Consider the following 20,902-nt stretch of genomic DNA (forward strand, 5'->3'; position numbering starts at 1 on the left):
TTTGGTGCATCCCTAGTGCTAATGTATTGCAGATGTAAAGGTAAACGTCTTTAGTTCATAACTATTATTCTCTGAGACTGCAGCTTATTCTATAGCTTTCTATTCCGCCCCTCCCCTATTTATCTCCCAGTCTCTTTCTCTCAAACCACTGCCTGGTTGCTAGGGTAAATCGGACCTTAGCAACCAGCAAACTAAACTCAAAATCCACATAGTATAAAAAAATGAAGACCAACTACAATTCTTTTAAAGAATATCACCACCATATTTGGCCAAACACACGCGTATATGGTTTTATCTCAGGAAATAGATTTTATTTTTTTTACACAAAGAAACACTCAGGAAATGGTTTATAAATAGGAAAAAAAATACCATTTAAGAGCCGGAAACCCTGGGAATTTCCAGTGGGAAATAAATCCCTTTCTCCTTTGTAGAAAGCATGATATTTCTGCATTTAATAGGACCTTAAACTTCACTTTATAGGGCTCCCGGGCCCCAATCATCAAAACATATGAAAATATGGAACGTCTTTGTTTGGGTCATAAATACTGTTATCACTTGCTGTAGATAAGGGGAGAGCTGTGATGTCACACTTCACCAACATGACATCAGAGCTGTGACATCACTAGTACTAAAGGAACAATGTCTCCCCTGCAGTGTAAGCAATAGGGGCCACACGCATCTTGTATCAAAATGATACAGTCAATATAGATCATCATTAGACAGTGGCTAAAATGTAGCAACCAATCACATGGCTGCTTTATGTATTGAAGCTGCCCCATATCTACTCAGGCTCAGCCCAGTTCCACGCAAACAGTCCAGTTCCTCTATCAGTAGGAAGCCAACCAACTGGGCACAAAAATACATCTTGGGGTTAATTTATAAACACGGGGCAAATTATCTCCTGGACAGTAATCCATAGCAACCAATCTGTGATTAGCTTTTTTCAGCCAGCTGTAGGTTAAAGGAAAACTATACCCCCCTCAAACAATGTAGGTCTCTATAAAAAGATATTGCATAAAACAGCTCATATGTAAAACCCTGCTTCATGTAAATAAACCATTTTCATAATAATATACTTTTGTAGTAGTATGTGCCATTGGGTGATCATAAATAGAAAATTGCCATTTTAAAGAATAAGGGCTGCCCCCTGAGATCGTACGATTCACTGTGCACACATACACACCAAATAAACCATACTTGTTAGCTCACATGAGCCAATTAACAGACAGAGTTGTGTCTTTTGCTCCCACACTTCTTCCTGTTACAGTTAGAGCTGCAGTATTTCTGGTCAGGTGATGTCTGAGACAGCACAGATAGAGTCACGAAATGTCGGTTCAAGGCAAGAGATGTAGAAGGGCAATATTTACTTAAATATATATTTCAGTTTGGTAAGATTCTTTAATATGCCACTTAATTTGATCTGTATTCATTTTGGGGGTATAGTTTTCCTCTAAGCACGGAAAGCAATCATCTGATTGGTTGCCATGGGTTACAGCCCATGAGCAAATCTGCCCACTGTTTATAAATGACCCCCCTTGTGTTTATTCTGCCTCTGCCATTACTCCCATGCACGTCCCACTGGTTATTTCAGGAGCAGCAAACATCTTCTTTCAAAATAATAACAACACCCCCCCCCCAAAAAAAAACAATCAAATTCTCTATGTCACTGCTCAGAGACACAAGCTGCCCCCATCACCTGTGCATCACCTGTGCATTACATGTGCATTTCCTATACATTACCTGTGCAGACAGACAGACAGGAGAATTTAAAGGCCAAGTTTTGGGGAACAGCTCCCCAGTATCCTCTGAAAGCTGGCCAGGTGTATAGGAGACGCTCTCTTTCATGTGCAAAATGAGGAATTTATTGGTCCACGCCGGCAGGTTAAAAGAGCTTCCATCGGGCCGGTGCCTCAGTCACTAGGGGGGGGTCGCCGATATCCGCAGTGATGTTGGTATAGAGTGGGGCCCTGGTTCTGGAGATCAGTTTGAAGTCCAGGGAGTTCATCCCGTCCTCTCTCCACGTTCGCCGGGTGTTGCCGAGTTGGTCGTACCTGCAAGAGAGGAAAGGGTTAACTGCATGCATAGATTCTATTGGATCACACTTATTGGGAAACCGCTAGGCAGCATGAAATACTGTGTAATGGGAGTGGGGTGACCTTGCTTGGGTCAGACCATTAGATTCAGTCAAACAGCTGCACAGGTTATTCTGCCCAGTCTGCCTTTTCTAATCCCCGCAGTGACAGGTTCATTCACTATTCCCGGTGATTCAGGAATTCACAGTTCCAAGAGCCTGTGGACAGACGAGGCGATGATCCAAAACCACAGCCCTGAGTGATGATCTGCCCTGGTCTGTTGCACAAGATAAATACAGAACTGTGTGTACTTGTCAGCACATACGGTGTCCCAGCAGGCTCAGTGCTGGGGAGCAGGGCAAGGGTTAAATGAGGCTGTTGCCAGTTTAGCTTTATGGAGTCCCCAGCAGACGGCAGTGCTTCAGATCTGCCTTTTATTACTTCCATCAATACACAAATTGCCGGATATAGCCATTTATTGTGTGAAATAGAGCGGGGAGCTGGGAGACACAGGACTGTGTTTTCTGTTTTTATTATTGGCCCAACCGCAGCCGCAGCATATGGTGAATCTGGAAGCCTCGGGTTTAGTGCTGGGGACACAGGGATAATATTACAGTGACTGGGTAGTAGGGATGCACCGAATCCGGGATTCGGCCTTTTTCAGCAGGATTCGGCTGAATCCTTCTGCCCGGCCCAACAGAATCGGAATTTGCATATGCAAATTTGGGGCGGGGAGGGAAATTGCGTGACTTTTTGTCACAAAACAAGGAAGTAAGATTTTTTTCCCCTTCCCACCCCTAATTTGCATATGCAAATGAGGATTCGGATCTGGTATTCGCCCGAATCTTTCGCAAAGGATTCGGTGCATCCCTATTGGGTAGTTCAGCTAGAGGGGTGAGCAAGTGGTGTAGCCACACAGATGAATGTACAAGCTGTGCAATCGCGGATCCAATGCCCCTTAAATGCACTGGCGGGAGGATTTTGCCCCAACAGACTGATGATGATGATGCAATGGGGCTGCATGAATCCTGCCGAGACCACCAACACCCCAGTCATTGTGGCAAAGGCATCCCCATTCCTCTCCTTTGGGAAACAGACTGGAAATCAATTACTCATCCAACTGACCAATGGCTGATTAGCATTAGGAGGGGGTTCTAAGGAAAAGGCTACTTGTTTCACCCCTAAATCTCACTCCCCAATGGCAGGAACAGAGGGAAACGTATTTATGATGACTCTGCTGGATGAATGGGTTATTGCTGCTGTTTTTATTCCAGGATTAACATGTCAGATAAACTGACAGTTAGAAGGGTTTGTAAGGCTTCTTTTCGATACCCCTGTTCTTCTGCTTGTGCTGCATGCCACAAGAAGGATGATGGGAGTTGTAGTTCCCAAAACAAATGAATGGCCAGAGAGTAGTGTATTTTACTTCATCAGCAAAAGAACCAGGGCTTTTAAGTGTTGCTGCAACCTTCCAGTGTAGATGAACTATATCTCTCGGACACCCTTGATAGCAAGTAGAAGTGATAGCGATATGGGGAGCCAATGAAACATGCTGGAGTTCCACGCATTTACACTGCATAATCCGCTGTGCTGTGACTATTGTTAGAGGTTACGTTCCACTGAATGACCCAATGAATAAATACCTGCACATCACATCACCCTACATCACTGAGAGACAGATGCAGTTCAGCAAGATGTGCAACAGGCCTGCTACTCTTTATAAAGACATTAATAGTGGGATTCTATAAAGGACAGGTGGAGGAGAATTCATGAACGTGACTGGTTATCTGCAATGGTCAAGATCTGGGATTTCTGGATAAGGGGTCCTTTCTTTATGTTGCACCACCATGACCACACTACAGGGGTCTCAGAGACCAAAGAGAAGCTGCCATGTCGACTGGCAAAATAGAGCGAATTATTAAAGGGGTGGTTCACTTTTAAGTATTCTTTTAGTATGTAATAGTATGGCCAATTCTAAGCATTTTTTCCATTGGTCCTCTCCTATTCATATTCCAGTCTCTATGCATGGTTGCTAGGTAACCTGGACCCTAGCTACCAGATTGTTTAATCTGTAGAAATATGTAGAGGTGTGGGACAAATCCAAGGCAGCAACTGGCCTGCAATAACTTCTTTATTTGGGATAGAGGTACACAACATGTTTCAGGCAGCGCCCTTTGTCAAGGTGAGCTTCACTTGTACTCTTAACTACCAGATTGCAAATTGAAGAGCTGTTGAATAAAAAGCTAAACAACTAAAAAACCTTAAATAATAAAAAATGAAAACCAATTGCAAATTGTCTCAGAATATCACTCTCTACATCATACTAACAGTTAACTCAAAGGTGAATAACCCCTTTAAGACATAAAACAAACATGACAACAATAAAATGGCCATTTAGTGTTTTACCTTCTGCTGTTCTCCTCGTTGCCTGAGTCCCGGCTATGGGAGATCATTTTATAGCGCCCGAGGCTTAAAGGGTTCCGTGTGATACTCATTCCCACAAGACGGATCCTGGAAACAGGAGCACAATGCTGTCAGGTACTTGGCCGAAAGGAAAGGGAAAATATTCCTAGAGGCATCCTGGACATTTGCATAATAAGGAGGGTGGCACCAGAGCAGGGATTCTTAACCGATCACCCATGTTATTGCCCCTCGTGCTTACCTCATAGCGATGTCATCATCCTCTCCGCCCCAGCCCCAGTAATTGTTGGGGAGTCCATTGATCCTCATGTACTGATCTGGGGTGAGTGCAGAAACTCCTCCAAAGTACTTCCAATACGGCAAGCTGGAAACAAACAGAATATATGTGGAGCTTTAGTTCCCCTTTAAATGCATGCACAATCCCCTTTATAACACAGCGTAGATTGAAGGCCTTTAGACACAAGTAAAAGGCAACTCCCAGCACCTAAACAATAGCCGAGGAGCTGTTCTTGCTGAAATGACAAAAACATCCACCAGGGGGCAGAAAAGAATTATTCTTGCTGTCTGAAATGACAAAAACATCCACCAGGGGGCAGAAAAGAATTATTCTTGATGTCTGAAATGACAAAAACATCCACCAGGGGGCAGAAAAGAATTATTCTTGATGTCTGAAATGACAAAAACATCCACCAGGGGGCAGAAAAGAATTATTCTTGCTGTCTGAAATGACAAAAACATCCACCAGGGGACGCAAGCTACATGTAATGTAATGCACATCCATAAAGCAGACCAGCGCGGTTATTCCTGGCAGGGGCTCCTCTTATAAATACATATACAGAAATATATGAGTTTAACCATATCAGTGCCAGGCAATGTTTCCACTTCATTTGTGTTATATGTTAGGAACAGATTCTACCCAGAAGTGGTGCGATAAAGCTAAAACTTTCATTTGCATGCAGTAATTTTTTAAGGCAGAGATAGAAGGTCCTGTTGGTGCTAAACCCATAAGAAAGGCTGTATTCCAGAATTGTCTATATAACAGAGCCAAGGCTTGTATTTGCCCTTTAATGACTCCTATCAGTGCAGATTTACCTGTAGTCGAACTTGTCCATGGCGCTGGCCAAGTGTTTGGGATACTCCTCATCACAAATGTACATGTTGTAATCATTCTCGGGTACAAGGTCAACGTCGTGCAGGACCAGGCAGTCCCAGTCGTCCAGTTTTAGGGCCTCCCTCACCCCAATGTTTAAGAGTTTGGCTCGATTGAATGTGCTGTTCCCGGCCTGGGGAGATAAAGACAATTGCTTATTACTTACAGGCTCTATAGCACCTCTGTAGCTCTTGCCCTCTAGGGTCGGATGCCGCTTTTAGCTGTGGGATCGGAGCAGCGAGGATTCTGGGTAAGGAAGTGGAATTATATATACGATTTCTGGCACATGCAAGTATTCTTAAAGGATAAGTAAACCTTTAAAATAAGTGAATATAAAATTGATGAGGGTATTGTTCTAAGCACTTTTGTCATTTACATTCATTATTTATTTTGTATTCCAAGATATTAAGGGATACATGGACTGTTAATATGAATGAATTTTGTTACAACAGCTCCACCTGCTGGTCAGTTTCCCACTAGTCTGACCACCAAGTAGTCAAAGAAGAAAGAAAGAGGCTGCTCTGATGTTCTTCTGCTTAGGAAAAAAAAATTAAAAACCTTTCTCAAACCTTTCCTAAGCAGAAGAACATCAGAGCAGTCTCTTTCTTTCTCCTGACAACTTCCTTGAATGTAAATTACAAAAGCGCTTTAGAACAGCCAGCTCATCAATTTTACACTCACTTATTTTAAAGGTTTACTTATCCTTTAATCATTGGAACTACCACTCCCAGCATGCCCTGTCGGAGCAGCTTACAAAAATGTTCCCATTCTATTTGTCAGTTAACCCCTTGTTTGAGTTTTAGCAAATATATAAGAGCTCATAGCTCTTATATACTGAGCAGACAGTAGCCAATGAGAACACTAGGAATTGATGTCAAGAGCAAAACTTTTCCCTCCAATGGTAACAAGTAGGGATGCACCGAATTCCGGTTTCGGACTTCTTCAGCGGGATTCAGATTCGGTGGAATCCCTGTTTCTGGCCGAACTGAATCTGCATATGCAAATTAGGGGTGGGGAGGGAAATCACGTGACTTTTTGTCAGAAAACAAGTAAGTAATACTTTTTCACTTCCTGCCTCTAATTTGCATATGCAAATTAGGATTCAGTTTGGTATTTGGCCAAATATTTCACAAAGGATTCGGGGATTTGGATGAATCCCAAATAGTGGATTTAGTGCAGCCCAAGTAACAATAAACCAGTTCTGCTAAACTGGCCCATAATATCAGAGAGCCCCCAGTCTTGTGACAGGCATGATATAACAGGACACACCTCCTGCTTCAGAAGATGATACTTCTTTTGAACTGTTGCACCTTCATGATATTAGTGGTGCAAAACTGATAATATCATTAGAAGTCATTTGCAAAAGTGCTCAGAAATGCAATTTACATTTATTTATTTGGGTGTGTATAGTTGCCCTTTACGTTCATCCACATTATGTATGTATGTATGTATGTATGTATGTATGTAAGTATAACTTTATTTGTAAAGCGCTGTTAAGGAGCCGCAGAGCTGTACAGTGCATAAAATTATAATATATATAAAAGTGTAGATGGGGGAGACATATCACATAATAAATATATACAGAATCATATCAGGACAAGGAGCTTAAGTGCTATGTGGTAAGAGACAAAGTGGGAAGGAGGTCCCTGCACCGTAGAGCTTACAGTCGGATGGATGGGAGGCTAACATACAGGCACAAATTGGAGATGAAAAAGTGCACAAGGTAAGGCATAGTCAGTAGGCACAGGATTAGGATAATGTTTTAGTGCTCCAAAAGGTAGGCTTTCCTTACAGAGGAATTCAGGGATGGAGTTCCAGAGGCAAGGAGCAGCAAGATAGAAGGGTTTGAGACGAGAGGTGGCAGTGGATGGTGTAATAAGAAGGGGCTCTGAGAAGAGCAGAGAAGACGAGCAGGAATGTATAGTGAGACAAGTGAAGAAATGTAGTGGGGAGCAGAGGAATGAAGGGCTTTGAACGTTAGTAGAAGGCAGCCACACTAAGGATTTTAGTTGGGGTTCAGCAGGTTCCCTTTTAGGAGAGAGCAGAAGGATCCTGGTAGCAGAGTTTAAGATTGATTGGAGGGGAGAGAGATGGGAGTCAGGAAGACCAGTTAAGAGGAGATTGCAATAGTGTAAACGGGATAAGATAAGGGCATGGATTAGTGTTTTGGCTGTGTTTTTTGAAAACAACGGGCGTATCTTGGCTATATTACGGAGGAAGAAACGACAGGTTTTGGCAGTATTATTAATATGATTAAAGAAGAAGAGGGACTCGGTTTGGGTGTAAAGACCATTCTTGGCCAAGTTGAGCTTGAGGTGGTGTTGGTTCATCCAGGAAGAGATAGCTACTAAGTAGTCTGATATCTGGGTGCCTAATATATCTGAATGTCATCGGCATACAGGTGATATTTAAGGCCAACTGAAGATATAAGGTCTCCTAAAGAGAGACGGAGAACAACAGTACAGAAGTACAGAACCCTGAGGCACCCCCACATTAAAATGAACAGGGGCAGAGGTTTTGTTTGCAAAAGTAACAGAGAAGGAGCGGTCAGAAAGGAAGGAATAGAACCAGGTACAATAACATTATTATTATGGTACAAGCGGGTGCATTTACCTGATGGACAACAAACACAGCGTAATGGAGCTGCTGGCGCTGAAGGAAGGGGTGCAGGTAGTAGAGGAGGGTGCGCAGGTGTGACTCTCTGTTCCGGTGCGGTATGATAATTGCAGTTCTGTAGCGTCCAAAGCAGTGTCTCGGGCTGAAGTAGCCGCCGGGCTTCACGTGGCGGTTTTTCTGCTGCACCTTTTTCAGGCTCGGGGTGGTTTGGAAAGAAACACTCAGAGGACCAACTGCAACAGAAAGAAGAAAATTTCAGTTATGGATTTTGGATACATTTTCAAAATTGCACTTATGCATATACAGTATATATATAATAAGGCAGCCATATTATTTTTTATACACAGTACAGTGTGAGGCTATTGCCACTGAGTACGCTGTTTAACCCTTTGGGATACTATTAGAATCATTCCCCACAGCCCATTCTCATGATACAGTGAAGTGAATCACTAATATTGCTGGTCACAGGCAAAACAGAGACTGGGGTTGCAGCGTTGTCCCTTAAAACCAGATTTAATGAGAATCCTCTAGGGGGTCCCTGTGCTCTATGGAAAGCTGAAACAGGTTAATGAGGCGTAAATGTAAATTATTATTTGTGGGATTTAGAAGAAAATGCAGTCTCACCTCTTCCTACAACCTAATGGTTTCACATCATCCAAGGGAATTGGTTGTGGGATTTGTGCGGATCCCAAAGAACATCTCAGCTTATATTGGCCCTTATAACCCCTCCGGCTCTATATATAATCCTGCTCCCCTTCCCCTGTGTTATTAACAATACTCATCATATACAGCCAGTCCACAGATGCTGATTATAAAGAACTGCGAGAGGAATGAGAAATGATTTTAATGTGTTTAAAGGTGAAATATTCCTTAGAGCTAACAGCTACAGCTCCTACAGACACAGTGTGAGTGTCAGTGCAGGAGCTGAATGGGGCACTTTATGTCATCAGCCACACAAAGAGCAGTGCAACTGTATCAGGACACACCCCCTTGGCACAGAATGGAGTGTCCCTGGTAGGAGCAACAATAGCCAAATTAATATTGTATGTACTGAGTTATGTACAGACACCGCGTTGCCAGGGCCCATGGGTTTGTTCTCAACTGTCCTGGCTGCCAGCCTGTGCCCTAGGCCATGTTCTTTCTTCCATCTGGACCAGTAATGCCATTCTGCCAGGCCAAGAAGAGGGAAGTGAGAAGCTACCTAGCCAGAAAGTAGCAATAACATACCCCAACCCTACTACCCATGGACAGATGAAGTTTGTACTAAGCACAATTCAGCAGGAACAGCCCCTAAGTTTGCTTATAGTCTGTACAAAGAGATCCCATAAAACTATAGCAACCTACATATTCTTCTGTACTAAACACAATTCAGCAGAAACAGCCCCCTAAATTTGCTCATTGTCTGTACAGAGAGATCCCATAAAACTATGGCAGCATAGGTATTCCCCTGTACTAAGCACAATTCAGCAGCAACAGCCCCCTACGTTTACTCATAGTCTGTACGGAGAGATCCCATAAAAATATGGCAGCATCAGTATTTCCCTGTACTAAGCACAATTCAGCAGGAACAGTCCCTATGTCTGCTCATATACTGCACAGAGAGTTCCCATGAAACTATGGCAACATATATATTCTTCTGTACTAAACACAATTCAGCAAGAACAGCCCCCTAAGTTGCTCATAGTCTGTACAGAGAGATCCCATAAAACTATGGCAGCATAGATATTCCCCGTACTAAGCACAATTCAGCAGGAACAGTCCCTAAGTTTGCTCATATCCTGTACAGAGAGATCCCACAAAACAATGGCAGCATAGGTATTCTTCTGTACTAAGCACAATTCAGCAGGAACAGTCCCTAAGTTTGCTCATATCCTGTACAGAGAGATCCCACAAAACAATGGCAGCATAGGTATTCTTCTGTACTAAGCACAATTCAGCAGCAACAGCCCCCTAAGTTTACTCATAGTCTGTACAGAGAGATCCCATAAAACTATGGCAGCATGGGTATTCCCCGGTACTAAGCACAATTCAGCAGGAACAGTCCCTATGTCTGCTCATAGCCTGTACAGAGAGATCCCATGAAATTATGGCAACATATATATTCTTCTGTACTAAGCACAATTCAACAGGAACAGCCCCCTAAATTGCTCATAGTCTGTACAGAGAGATCCCATAAAACTATGGCAGCATAGGTATTCCCCTGTACTAAGCATAATTCAGCAGGAACAGCCCATAAGTTTGCTCATATCCTGTACAGAGAGATCCCACAAAACGATGGCAACATATATATTCTTCTGTAATAAGGACAATTCAGCAGGAACAGCCCCCTACGTTTACTCATAGTCTGTACAGAGAGATCCCACATAACTATGGCAGCAAAGGTATTCCCCTGTATGAAACACTCTTAATTGGGAAGTGTTGTTTTCGAAGTATATTGGAAAAAAAATATAAAAAAGAAAAATTGGACATGACCTAAGAAAATCACATGATAAAATCCAAACATACAGGCAGGTTAATTGGCTGCTTCTTATAAACTCCCCCCCGTATCTGAGAGGGACCTTAAATTGAAAGCTTCACTGGGGATAGGACTGAGGTATAATCTCTGCAATGCACTGTGGACTATGTCCGCACTGTATAAATAAAGGATAATAATAATTATACATTTAATTTGCCCTTTAACTACAACAATACACAGACTTTCTTGCCAACTCCCAGACACAATGTTAGAAGAGGTGAGTGTTACAAAGTCCTGTCTCAGCCATAGTTGCAGCAGCAGCAGCAGCAACAAGCCAGTTATTTGCCCTTTTCTTTCTGACAGTTTAAATGTCTCTGGATGCTTTTATGTTCACCCTGACCTTTAAACACACACCTCCTATTAAGCAGACTTAATTTCACCTGCTGGAAAAGTTGTAAGTGTGAACACCGGGGGGGGGGGGGGGGGAAAACTTGTGGCCATCTGTAGTGAGGGATGCTGGGAATTGTAGTCCACAGTTTTGGACAAGAAACAGAACATGTTTTATTAGATTACCAATGCACAAATAACACCCCCTGCGTAATGGACTCCTCCTTATCTGGCAGGTAAAGACAAGTGGGAAAGGGTGGCAAATGGTTTACTGCTATTGACACGAATTCAGCGAGAGGGAGTGGCATATGAAGAGAGAAACGAGATTAATGAATACGGTGTCTGCGGAACATGTTTTTTTTAATTAAAGGGGAACTATCATGAAAATGAAAATTTTATATAAGCTTCATCATACTGAAAAACGAAACTTTTTAAGTACAATCAATTAAATATTCTGCATCTTTTCTGAAATAATTAAGTTTATGTTCACTATCCCTCTCTCAGCATCTGTTTCTCTTCATTCTGTCTTCATGCAGCAGTTGGGTGTCAGATAGCAATTGACAGTTAGATCCAATACATCTTATAGGGGAGGCTTCCTTTCCTAGCAGAATAAATTAGAGCTCATTTAAATAACTGATTCCAGTACAAACAAAATCATTAAAATTATCAAAATAACTGCCCTTTGCACAAATTCTGCATGTAGAGAGACAGGATGTCTGGTGATTTTAATAGAGTGAGCTCTAATACAACTTCTAGGCAAAAGGAGCCCCTTTATAAGATATATTGTATCTAATTGTCAATTAATCTGACACCCAACTGCTGCATGAAAGAATGAATGAAGATGCTGAGAGAGGGAAAGTGAAGATGAACTTGATTATTTCAGAAACAATACATACTATTTAATTGATTGTATTTAGAAAGTTTCTTATTTCAGTGTGATGAAGCTTATATTAAATTTGTATTTTCGCGACAGTTCCCCTTTAAGAAACATCTATGGTTTGGGTTATATTTGGCTCAGATACAAGGTTTACTTCCTGGTTCTGCCGAGTCACGTTTTCACAGGAGCTGACAGATGGATTTTTCTTGGCAGTGCAATACATACCGAGTATAGGTGATTTTGCTGGGCAATACTGAGTATTCACATTCTCTGGGTCTGGCACAAACAGACTGAGGTTGGTGTAGACATCTTGGGTTTTGGAGTAGTCCCAAGGCGGATCAGATCCCCCAAACAGCCCCTGGAAGACGCCGGCAGCCCCTCTTCGATACAGAATTAAAAGGAAGAGCAGCTGAGAGAAGCAGAGCAGCAGCAGAAAGTTATGTCTGTCGATGCGCGACAGGAACATGGTGCCAGTCTGGTGCCAGTATTCATGTGTTCAGGATCGGTGTCCTTTGGGGCATATTCCTTTTGAATAGAAATCTGGAGACATCCCCGGCCATCCCGTCAGAGGTTACCCCTGCGCAGCATAATGGTATGGTCATTACAGACCCATCACCTGCAAATTAACAGAAAAACACTGTTAGAGGAAACAGCAATGTCCAGGCCCAGACGAGTGGATCTTACAATATAAACAGCCGTCATTGTCTCATTTTCTCTAGATAACACTCCGCTGCATTAGTTGTTACCTGGATACAGGTGAATAGCAAGGCCTTCTTTTTTTTTGTCATATAAAGACATGTTGGCACATGGATACATACACAGGCTCTTTATATCCTTGCACCTAGAACACTGCTAATATATTGATCCCAAATGAAAGGTGAACTTAAAGGGGTTTTTTTTCCCATTTTTTTTTTTTTTTGATTTATGCAGAAAACATAATTAAAATTAGCTTTGTATGTGATACAACTTTAAAGGAGCTCTAAAGCTTAACGGATAAGTAAACCTTTAATATAAGTGAATGTAAAATTGATGACACCATATTAAGAACTTGCAATGTACATTCATTTTTTATTTATTTTTTATTCTAAGATATTAAGGGATACATGTACTGTTAATATAAATGAATTTTGTTACAACAGCATCACCTGCTGGTCAGTTTCCCACCAGTCTGACCACCAAGTAGTCAAGGAAGTTGTCAGGAGAAAGAAATACTCTGCTCTGATGTTCTTCTGCTTTGGATTTTTTTTTAAAAAAAAAAAACCTTTCTCAAACCTTTCCGAAGCAGAAGAACATCAGAGCAGCCACTTTCAGCCACTTTTCTTTACACCCAGTCACTCCAGCCTTTATACATTACATTCTTGCCTTACTAACTATATTAGAAACATTTTTTATTTTGCACAGCCTATCTATTTACACAGTTTTTATTTTTACACTGAACAATTCGTTTAATTCAAATATACTCTTCCCAAAATTCGACGGGAGGTTATTTAAGAAAAAATTTTGATGTCTAATATTCGATCCAATGGTTCAAACCCAAAAATTCAAATCGTATTTGATTCTCCCGAAAAAAAAATTTGAATGTCAGGAAGGCTATTAACATCTCCAATAGCTCAGCGGACCTCTGCCATTGACTTGTACATAAATTCGGCAGGTTGTAGGTGGTGAATATTCGAATTAGGGCTGTTTCCATGGAAAAGGTGTGCTATATATATCACATTTGAATTTATATTTGAATGTGGGGGATTAAAATTCGAATGTAAACATTTTGAATTCTGAGGTGTTGGTCCATGTTTGGAAAGAGACAGAGATATACTACTGGAACGTGTGAAGGCTGTTGGACCTGAGGCGTTGGTCCATGTTTGGAACAGAGACAGAGATATACTACTGGAATTGGCAAAGGCTGTTGGACTTGAGGTGTTAGTCAATGTTTGGAACAGAGACAGAGATATACTACCGGAATTGGCAAAGGCTGTTGGACCTGAGGTGTAGGTCCATGTGTTGAACAGAGACAGAGATATACTACTGGAATTGGTGAAGGCTGCTGGACTTGAGGTGTTGGGCCATGTTTGAAACAGAGACAGAGATATACTACTGGAATTGGCGAAGACTGTTGGACTTGAGGTGTTGGGCCATATTTGAGACAGAAATATACTACTGGAACTGGTGAAGGCTGTTGGACCTGAGGCATTGGTCCATGTCTGGAACAGAGACAGAGATATACTACTGGAACTGGTGAAGGCTGTTGGACCTGAGATGTTGGTCCATGTTTGGAAAAGAGACAAAGATATACTACTGGAATTGGTAAAGGCTTTTGGACCTGAGATGTTGGTCCATGCTTGGAAAAGAGACAGAGATATACTACTGGAATTGGTAAAGGCTTTTGGACCTGAGATGTTGGTCCATGCTTGGAAAAGAGACAAAGATATACTACTGGAATTGGTAAAGGCTTTTGGACCTGAGATGTTGGTCCATGCTTGGAAAAGAGACAAAGATATACTACTGGAATTGGTAAAGGCTTTTGGACCTGAGGTGTTGGTTCATGTTTGAAATAGAGACAAAGATATACCATGTTTCAACAAGATCTTGAGGTCAGTGGCGGCTCATCCTGTTGAACTGAAGAAGCTGCTCAGATGAGTAGTGAAATGTCTTCAATGATTACTCAGCATGTCTAGTTCTTCTAGATTTAATTTTACTAGATATACAATAACCTTCATAAATGAAAACCTTTATAGGCATCCTGTCTTTAGAGTAGAACTTATCAAGGCAGTGCAGTCCTGCAGCTAGAAGAACCTAGATCAGAGGTTTCCAAACGCAAGCCACGTTCAAATGTAAAAAAAACTAAAAAAGCTAGTGAGCAAACACAAACAACACAAGGCTCTCTTTTAGCAGTACACATGGTATTTATGCCATTAAAACTTACCTCTAAGCCAGGAATTCAAAAATAAGCACCTGCTTTGAGGTCACTAAGAGCAATATGTTGGAGACATATTGTGAATTTGATAACTGGGGTTTCTTATTATCAGCAAACTGTATGCATACCAGTACCAATCAGACTCCATGCGGACACCCAGTCCTACACTAGGTACAAAGCCATATATCACTCACTGGTGTCCCTTATGTCCCACATACCTTATCTGTTGAGCAGCATAAGCCCTCTAGAACACACACACAAGGTATCTAGAACACAAACACAAGGTATCTAGAACACAAACAAGAAGAATAAACCATTATCGAGGGAGTGGTTACAGAATCAACAGCATTTCAGATGATGGCACCAATCGCAGATGTCTTTTTTTAAAACGCCTTTATTAAGGCATGGGCTATGACTCCCAAAATACAGAGAGGGGGAGATCGAATAAAAATGTTACTCAAAGAGGAAGCAAGATGGATTAGAAATTTAGAAACATTAGCTCCCCATGGTCTGAATAGAGAATATGATTTAAAGCAAGATTTACCGTTGGATCTTGTTTTTTGACTATTTTTTATCCCTTTTTTTCTTTCCAGCTTTGTTATTTAATCGAAATTTGTTATTTATTCGTATTTTGTATATTTGTTTTTTTTTACAACAAAGCTTTTTTCACACAGAAAATTAATGGACACTATGGCAATCAAGATTTTTCACTAAGATAGAACAAAGTATACATATCCTTGTAACTAGTAACGATTTGATTGGTTCCATTTCTGGTGGATTTTATATGTGATACAATGTTTGTTGTAAATGTGATAATACACCAATAAGGGTCACTGTGTTACAATGTATAAATAAATGTGCACAGGTGCTGCTGAAGTGGCTTGATAAAAGACCGATGTCGGTCTGAAACGTTGTTGATTATCTGGGTCATAGCCCATGTCTTAATAAAGGTGTTTTAAGAAAAGACATCTGCGATTGGTGCTGTCTGTCATCTGAAATTCTGGAAATTAGTTGGAGGTGGAAACTGTGGGATTTGCACCAGACAAGAAAGCAATCAGGAGGTAGCTGACTAAATCCTTGCTGAACTACAGAATCAACAGCGACATCTTCACCCTCAACCAAGTCAACATACCAGCAACTGTAGCACTGCACAGGCAAGTCACACGTGGGATAAGTAGCTGAGGTCTATTATGGAATTCATATCAACCAGTACCATTATCTGTCTTGCTCTTGGTATCTGAGATTACGTGAAACAAAACGAGATGTATATTTGTATCACGGCCCACAGTAACAAAGGGCAAACCACCTGAAAGCACATCTCAGGTGGCCCTGAAATCCCTCGAAGAACATGCCTGTGTCCTTGTGCATAGAGACCTTGCACTCAATGGCCCTTAAAAAACACACTTCAGAATCCAAAGGATTTCCAAGTTCATTTCATCTAAACAATGTTGAAGCCTTCTCAAGCCTTCCGGCCTCCTGATGTTCCCAACGCCTCTCAATGTATCTAATATATAGTATTTGGGGTGAAAGTTCCCACTGCCTCTTGAAGTGTTTAATGTATTCCTGGTGTCACTACCCTCAGTGTATAACATATTTATACACTTCCTTCCCAGAGACTATTATTCCACTGTTACTATAGGCACCATCTCTCCCTACTATACCTGCTATCCCACAGTCACACTCCCTTCCCAGAGACTATTATCCCCACTGTTACTATAGGCACCATCTCTCCCTACTATACCTGCTATCCCACAGTCGCACTCCCTTCCCAGAGACTATTATCCCACTGTTACTATAGGCACCATCTCTCCCTACTATACCTGCTATCCCATAGTCACACTCCCTTCCCAGAGACTATTATCCCACTGTTACTATAGGCACCATCTCTCCCTACTATACCTGCTATCCCACAGTCACACTCCCTTCCCAGAGACTATTATCCCACTGTTACTATAGGCACCATCTCTCCCTACTATACCTGCTATCCCACAGTCACACTCCCTTCCCAGAGACTATTATCCCACTCTTACTATAGGAACCATCTCTCCCTACTATACCTGCTATCCCACAGTCACACTCCCTTCCCAGAGACTATTATCCACTGTTACTATAGACATCATCTCTCCCTACTATACCTGCTATCCCACAGTCACACTCCCTCCTATAGACTATTAGCACCACTGATCTGTATTACAAGCTCTATACAACTTGTTTTGTATTGGTTACCTGATGACCTAGATCAGGGGTGTCTAAAAGGTAGATCGGGATCTACCAGTAGACATTTAGCTGCTGATCAGTAGATCTCAAGTCACTGTCAACATGCAGCTTGTCTAAATCACCCTCCTATTTCATTCTTTTCATGAGATATTTATTATGTTAAGGTTACATAAGAAATAGCTGTTTGTTAAATATAGTAGAACCCCCATTTTAAGTCCCCTGATTTTATGTTTTCCCTGTGTAACAATATACATTTTCCTATAAACCAGTATTTAAGTATTTTCCAAGAAACAGAATGCTAACAATGCTTTTGTGGATGTAGCTCATAATGGGACAACATCACTAAGAGTAGACCTCGTAATGATAAAGTATGGGCACTCCTGACCTAGATCCTGACGTCAAATAATATACATCTGCACTAATTATACCTCTGTTAATCAGTTAAATCAAGCCACTTGGATAAATTGGAGCAGTATGTAGAAACTGTTTTTTCAGACTGTGTTAACAATATATGCAAGGAAGATCATGTGTTTCTATTTAAGGAATATATATATATAAATGTGTCATTATTTATTTATTTTTAAGAGCAGGATGCAGAATAGGAAACCTATTTATAAAGCTCCTCCTCAAGCAGAAGGCAAGAAATCATCAGCATTTCCTTTGGGTGTATATTCTGTATGTACAGTATGTACAGGAATCCAGACCCGCATTTATATTTATATCTGTGAAAAAGAAACTGTTTTGCATTTATTTCTCCAAAAATATTAAAGGGCAGCATAACCTCTTTTTCAGCAAGAGCTCAACAAACAGGGTGTGTGCAGAACATATAATTTCCTTATCCGTTTTCTAACCTCCTGGTTCTGCTGAGTCACTGTTAAAGAGTAAAAGAAGAAAGTACTAAAGACCACAGATAAGCCCTCTGTGTAATGAGCTGTTTTTTTATCTTAAAGTCTAACAACGGCTGCAGCTTTGGGATGGGAGTGGATTATATCTATTGGTCTTATTATCGCCATTTAAAAAATTACCCTGTTTTCAGGAGGCGGAATGGATTGGCGGAATTCAGTGATAAACACGTTTTCCATTAGCGCTTTATAATGGCAAAAACAATCTGCAAAAGCTTATAGAATATAATTGCTATATCATAAAGTTGAACTGATAGGTGAACTTTAATCCAATCATATTATACAGCAACTTGAGAAATGTATCCTAAATGACAATTATTGTATCTGTGGGAAAACACATAGTTCCCCCAAGTGTTGGGCACAGCCGCACATCACTAGCGCAAGCAGTTTCAAGGAAATTAACTGAATGTAAACAAACTAAATCACAATTACTCTTCTAATCACTTTGTTTCTGGTGTTAGAAGCAGTTTTTACACTGCTAACATAATGAATATAAAACAACAGCTCCACCTGATGTGAATTTCCACTAACTGGGCATAGCTGATAAATTGGCAAGATTTCCCTCCTCTAAATAACTTAAAGGGATCCTGTCATGGGAAAAGGTTTTTTTTCAAAACGCATCAGTTAATAGTGCTGCTCCAGCAGACTTCTGCACTGAAATCCAATTCTCAAAAGAGCAAACAGATTTTTTTTATATTCAATTTTGAAATCTGACATGGGGCTAGACATATTGTCAGTTTCCCAGCACAGGTTTGAGCTTCCTCGCGGCACTAAAAATCCGGGTTGCCAGACGGATCCATGCAAAGGGCTTACGGTCTGCTTTTTTCCTCTATACTATATCTAATTTCTACCCTATAACCACCTATCTGTAGGAAACTAGTTAGGTTCACCCGGTACCACATCAGAACACAACTGCACTCAGCACCAGATGCATGTGGGCTCCCAGAAGGTACAGACTGGCTCAATGCATTTCCTACACTTCAATGACTATAGGCATTCAACATATATTTTGACTGTTTGACCTCCCTGATGTACTGGTGCTGCCACATACATTGCCTACGTTCCCCATGGAGTTCGGTGCCCTTTAAGTGCAAGGCTACTGGTATTAAAGGAACAGTAACACCAAAAAAAGTTTTTAAAGTAATGACAATCTTGTGATGTAGTGATGCCCTGGGTACAACTGGTGTGTTTGCTTCAGAAACGCTACTAAGGTAGTTTACATAAACAAGCTGCTGTGTAGCCATAGGGGCAGCCATTTAAGCAGGAAAAAAGGCACAGGATACATAGCAGATAACAGAAACTCTGTAGTATACAGTATATTCTTCACAATTTAAATGTTATCAACTGTGCATCCTGTGCTTAATGGATGCCCCCATGGCTACACAGCAGCTTGTTTATATAAACTATAGTAGTCCTTATCTGTTATCTACTGTGTATCCTGTGCTTGAATGGCTGCCCCCATGGCTACACAGCAGCTTGTTTATATAAACTATAGTAGTCCTTATCTGTTATCTACTGTGTATCCTGTGCTTGAATGGCTGCCCCCATGGCTACACAGCAGCTTGGGTTTCTAAAGCAAATACACCAGTTTTATCAGTACAGTGCAACACTACATTGTATTGTCATTCCTTTAAAACAATTTCTTTTTTTGGTGTTAATGTTCCTTTAAAGGAGAACCAAAGCCACACCCTCTATTTTCCTCTTTTACAGTGTCTGAATGTTTTGCTTTTTTTCTTCTGACTCTTTCCAGCTTTCAAATGGGGACAGATGTTGTGTAAGGCTACAAATGTATTGTTATTGCTACTTTTTATTGCTCATCTTTCTATTCAGGCCTCTCCTGTTCATATTCCAGTCTCTTACTCAAATCAATGCATGGTTGCTAGGGGAATGTGGTTCCTAGCAACCAGATTAGTGAAACTACAAACTGGAGAGCTGCTGAATAAAAAGCTAAACAATTACAAAACCACAAGTAATACAGAATGAAGACCAATTGCAAATTGTCTCAGAATATCCCTGTCTACATCATACTAGCAGTTAATTTAAAGGTGACCCACCCCTTTCACTTCACCACATGCATTCCCCCCAACAATCAACCCTGCAGCTCTGTCATCCCAGTTCAAACCCACATACAATTGCAGTTAGGCACACAAGACGGATAATGGATCTCAGGGAGGCTACACATCCCCAAAAGCGCAGCATTTGCCAATAGGAGCCTGGGACAAGTTACAAAGGATGCTGGGACTTGTAGTTTGACAGGTGGAGGTTTCCCCAGACAGAAAGTTCCGAGCCCAGTGTACAGACCCAGCCAGAAGCGAGAGAAGTGCGATAGTACCTGTCCCCGGGTCGGTGCCGCCTCAGCAGAGAGAGTCCCATGTCAGGTGTCGCCAGTCACCTGCCACCTAGCGCGTCCCCGCCTCGCGCGCGCTCACTTCCACACAGGAGGCGCCACTACCTCTCTCTCTCTCTCTCTCTCTCGCGCTCTTTACACACGCCCACACGTTACCGTTAGACAAGAACGGGCTCGGATTGGTGGAATCAGCCAATGTGGGTGATCTCTGCGGTTTGGCTGTGGAGAGTGTCGCCAGAGAGCGCGACCTTAATGGCCCCGCCCTACCCCCTGTTGGGTTTGTCGCTGCTGCGCTTGATGTTGTAGTAGTTGGGGTTTTTGTGGCCGTATCATGAGCAGTGTTGCTCTGAGCTTGGCAGCAGACTTCATTTCACGCCGGGTTATGTAACAAGAGGTTTTTGTGCTCCTCAGAAAAGTCATTTTAAGCCTTTGGGCGGGAAACGCTGAAAACAAACAGTAGTGAAAGCATACCTCCCAAATGTCCCTTTTTCGGAGGGACAGTCCCTCTTTCGGAGGGACAGTCCCTCTTTTGGCAGCTCAACCCGCA

The 20,902-nt window shown here is 41.7% G+C and overlaps 1 protein-coding gene across 1 annotated transcript; it reads right to left on the minus strand.

Annotated features, from left to right (window-relative positions):
* Positions 1-1,507: 1,507 nt before the first annotated feature.
* On the minus strand, positions 1,508-20,595 carry b4galt3l1.S (beta-1,4-galactosyltransferase 3-like 1 S homeolog). Its single transcript, XM_018248974.2, has 7 exons — positions 20,341-20,595; positions 12,204-12,594; positions 8,257-8,492; positions 5,586-5,776; positions 4,735-4,857; positions 4,479-4,583; positions 1,508-2,051 (listed from the first exon to the last, which is right to left on the minus strand). Exons 2-7 carry the CDS (start codon positions 12,442-12,444, stop codon positions 1,883-1,885), a joined length of 1,065 nt encoding a protein of 354 aa, XP_018104463.1. The 5' UTR covers positions 12,445-12,594; positions 20,341-20,595; the 3' UTR covers positions 1,508-1,882.
* Positions 20,596-20,902: the final 307 nt, after the last annotated feature.

This window comes from Xenopus laevis, chromosome 2S (genome assembly GCF_017654675.1).
Source record: "Xenopus laevis strain J_2021 chromosome 2S, Xenopus_laevis_v10.1, whole genome shotgun sequence".
NCBI lineage: Eukaryota > Metazoa > Chordata > Amphibia > Anura > Pipidae > Xenopus > Xenopus laevis.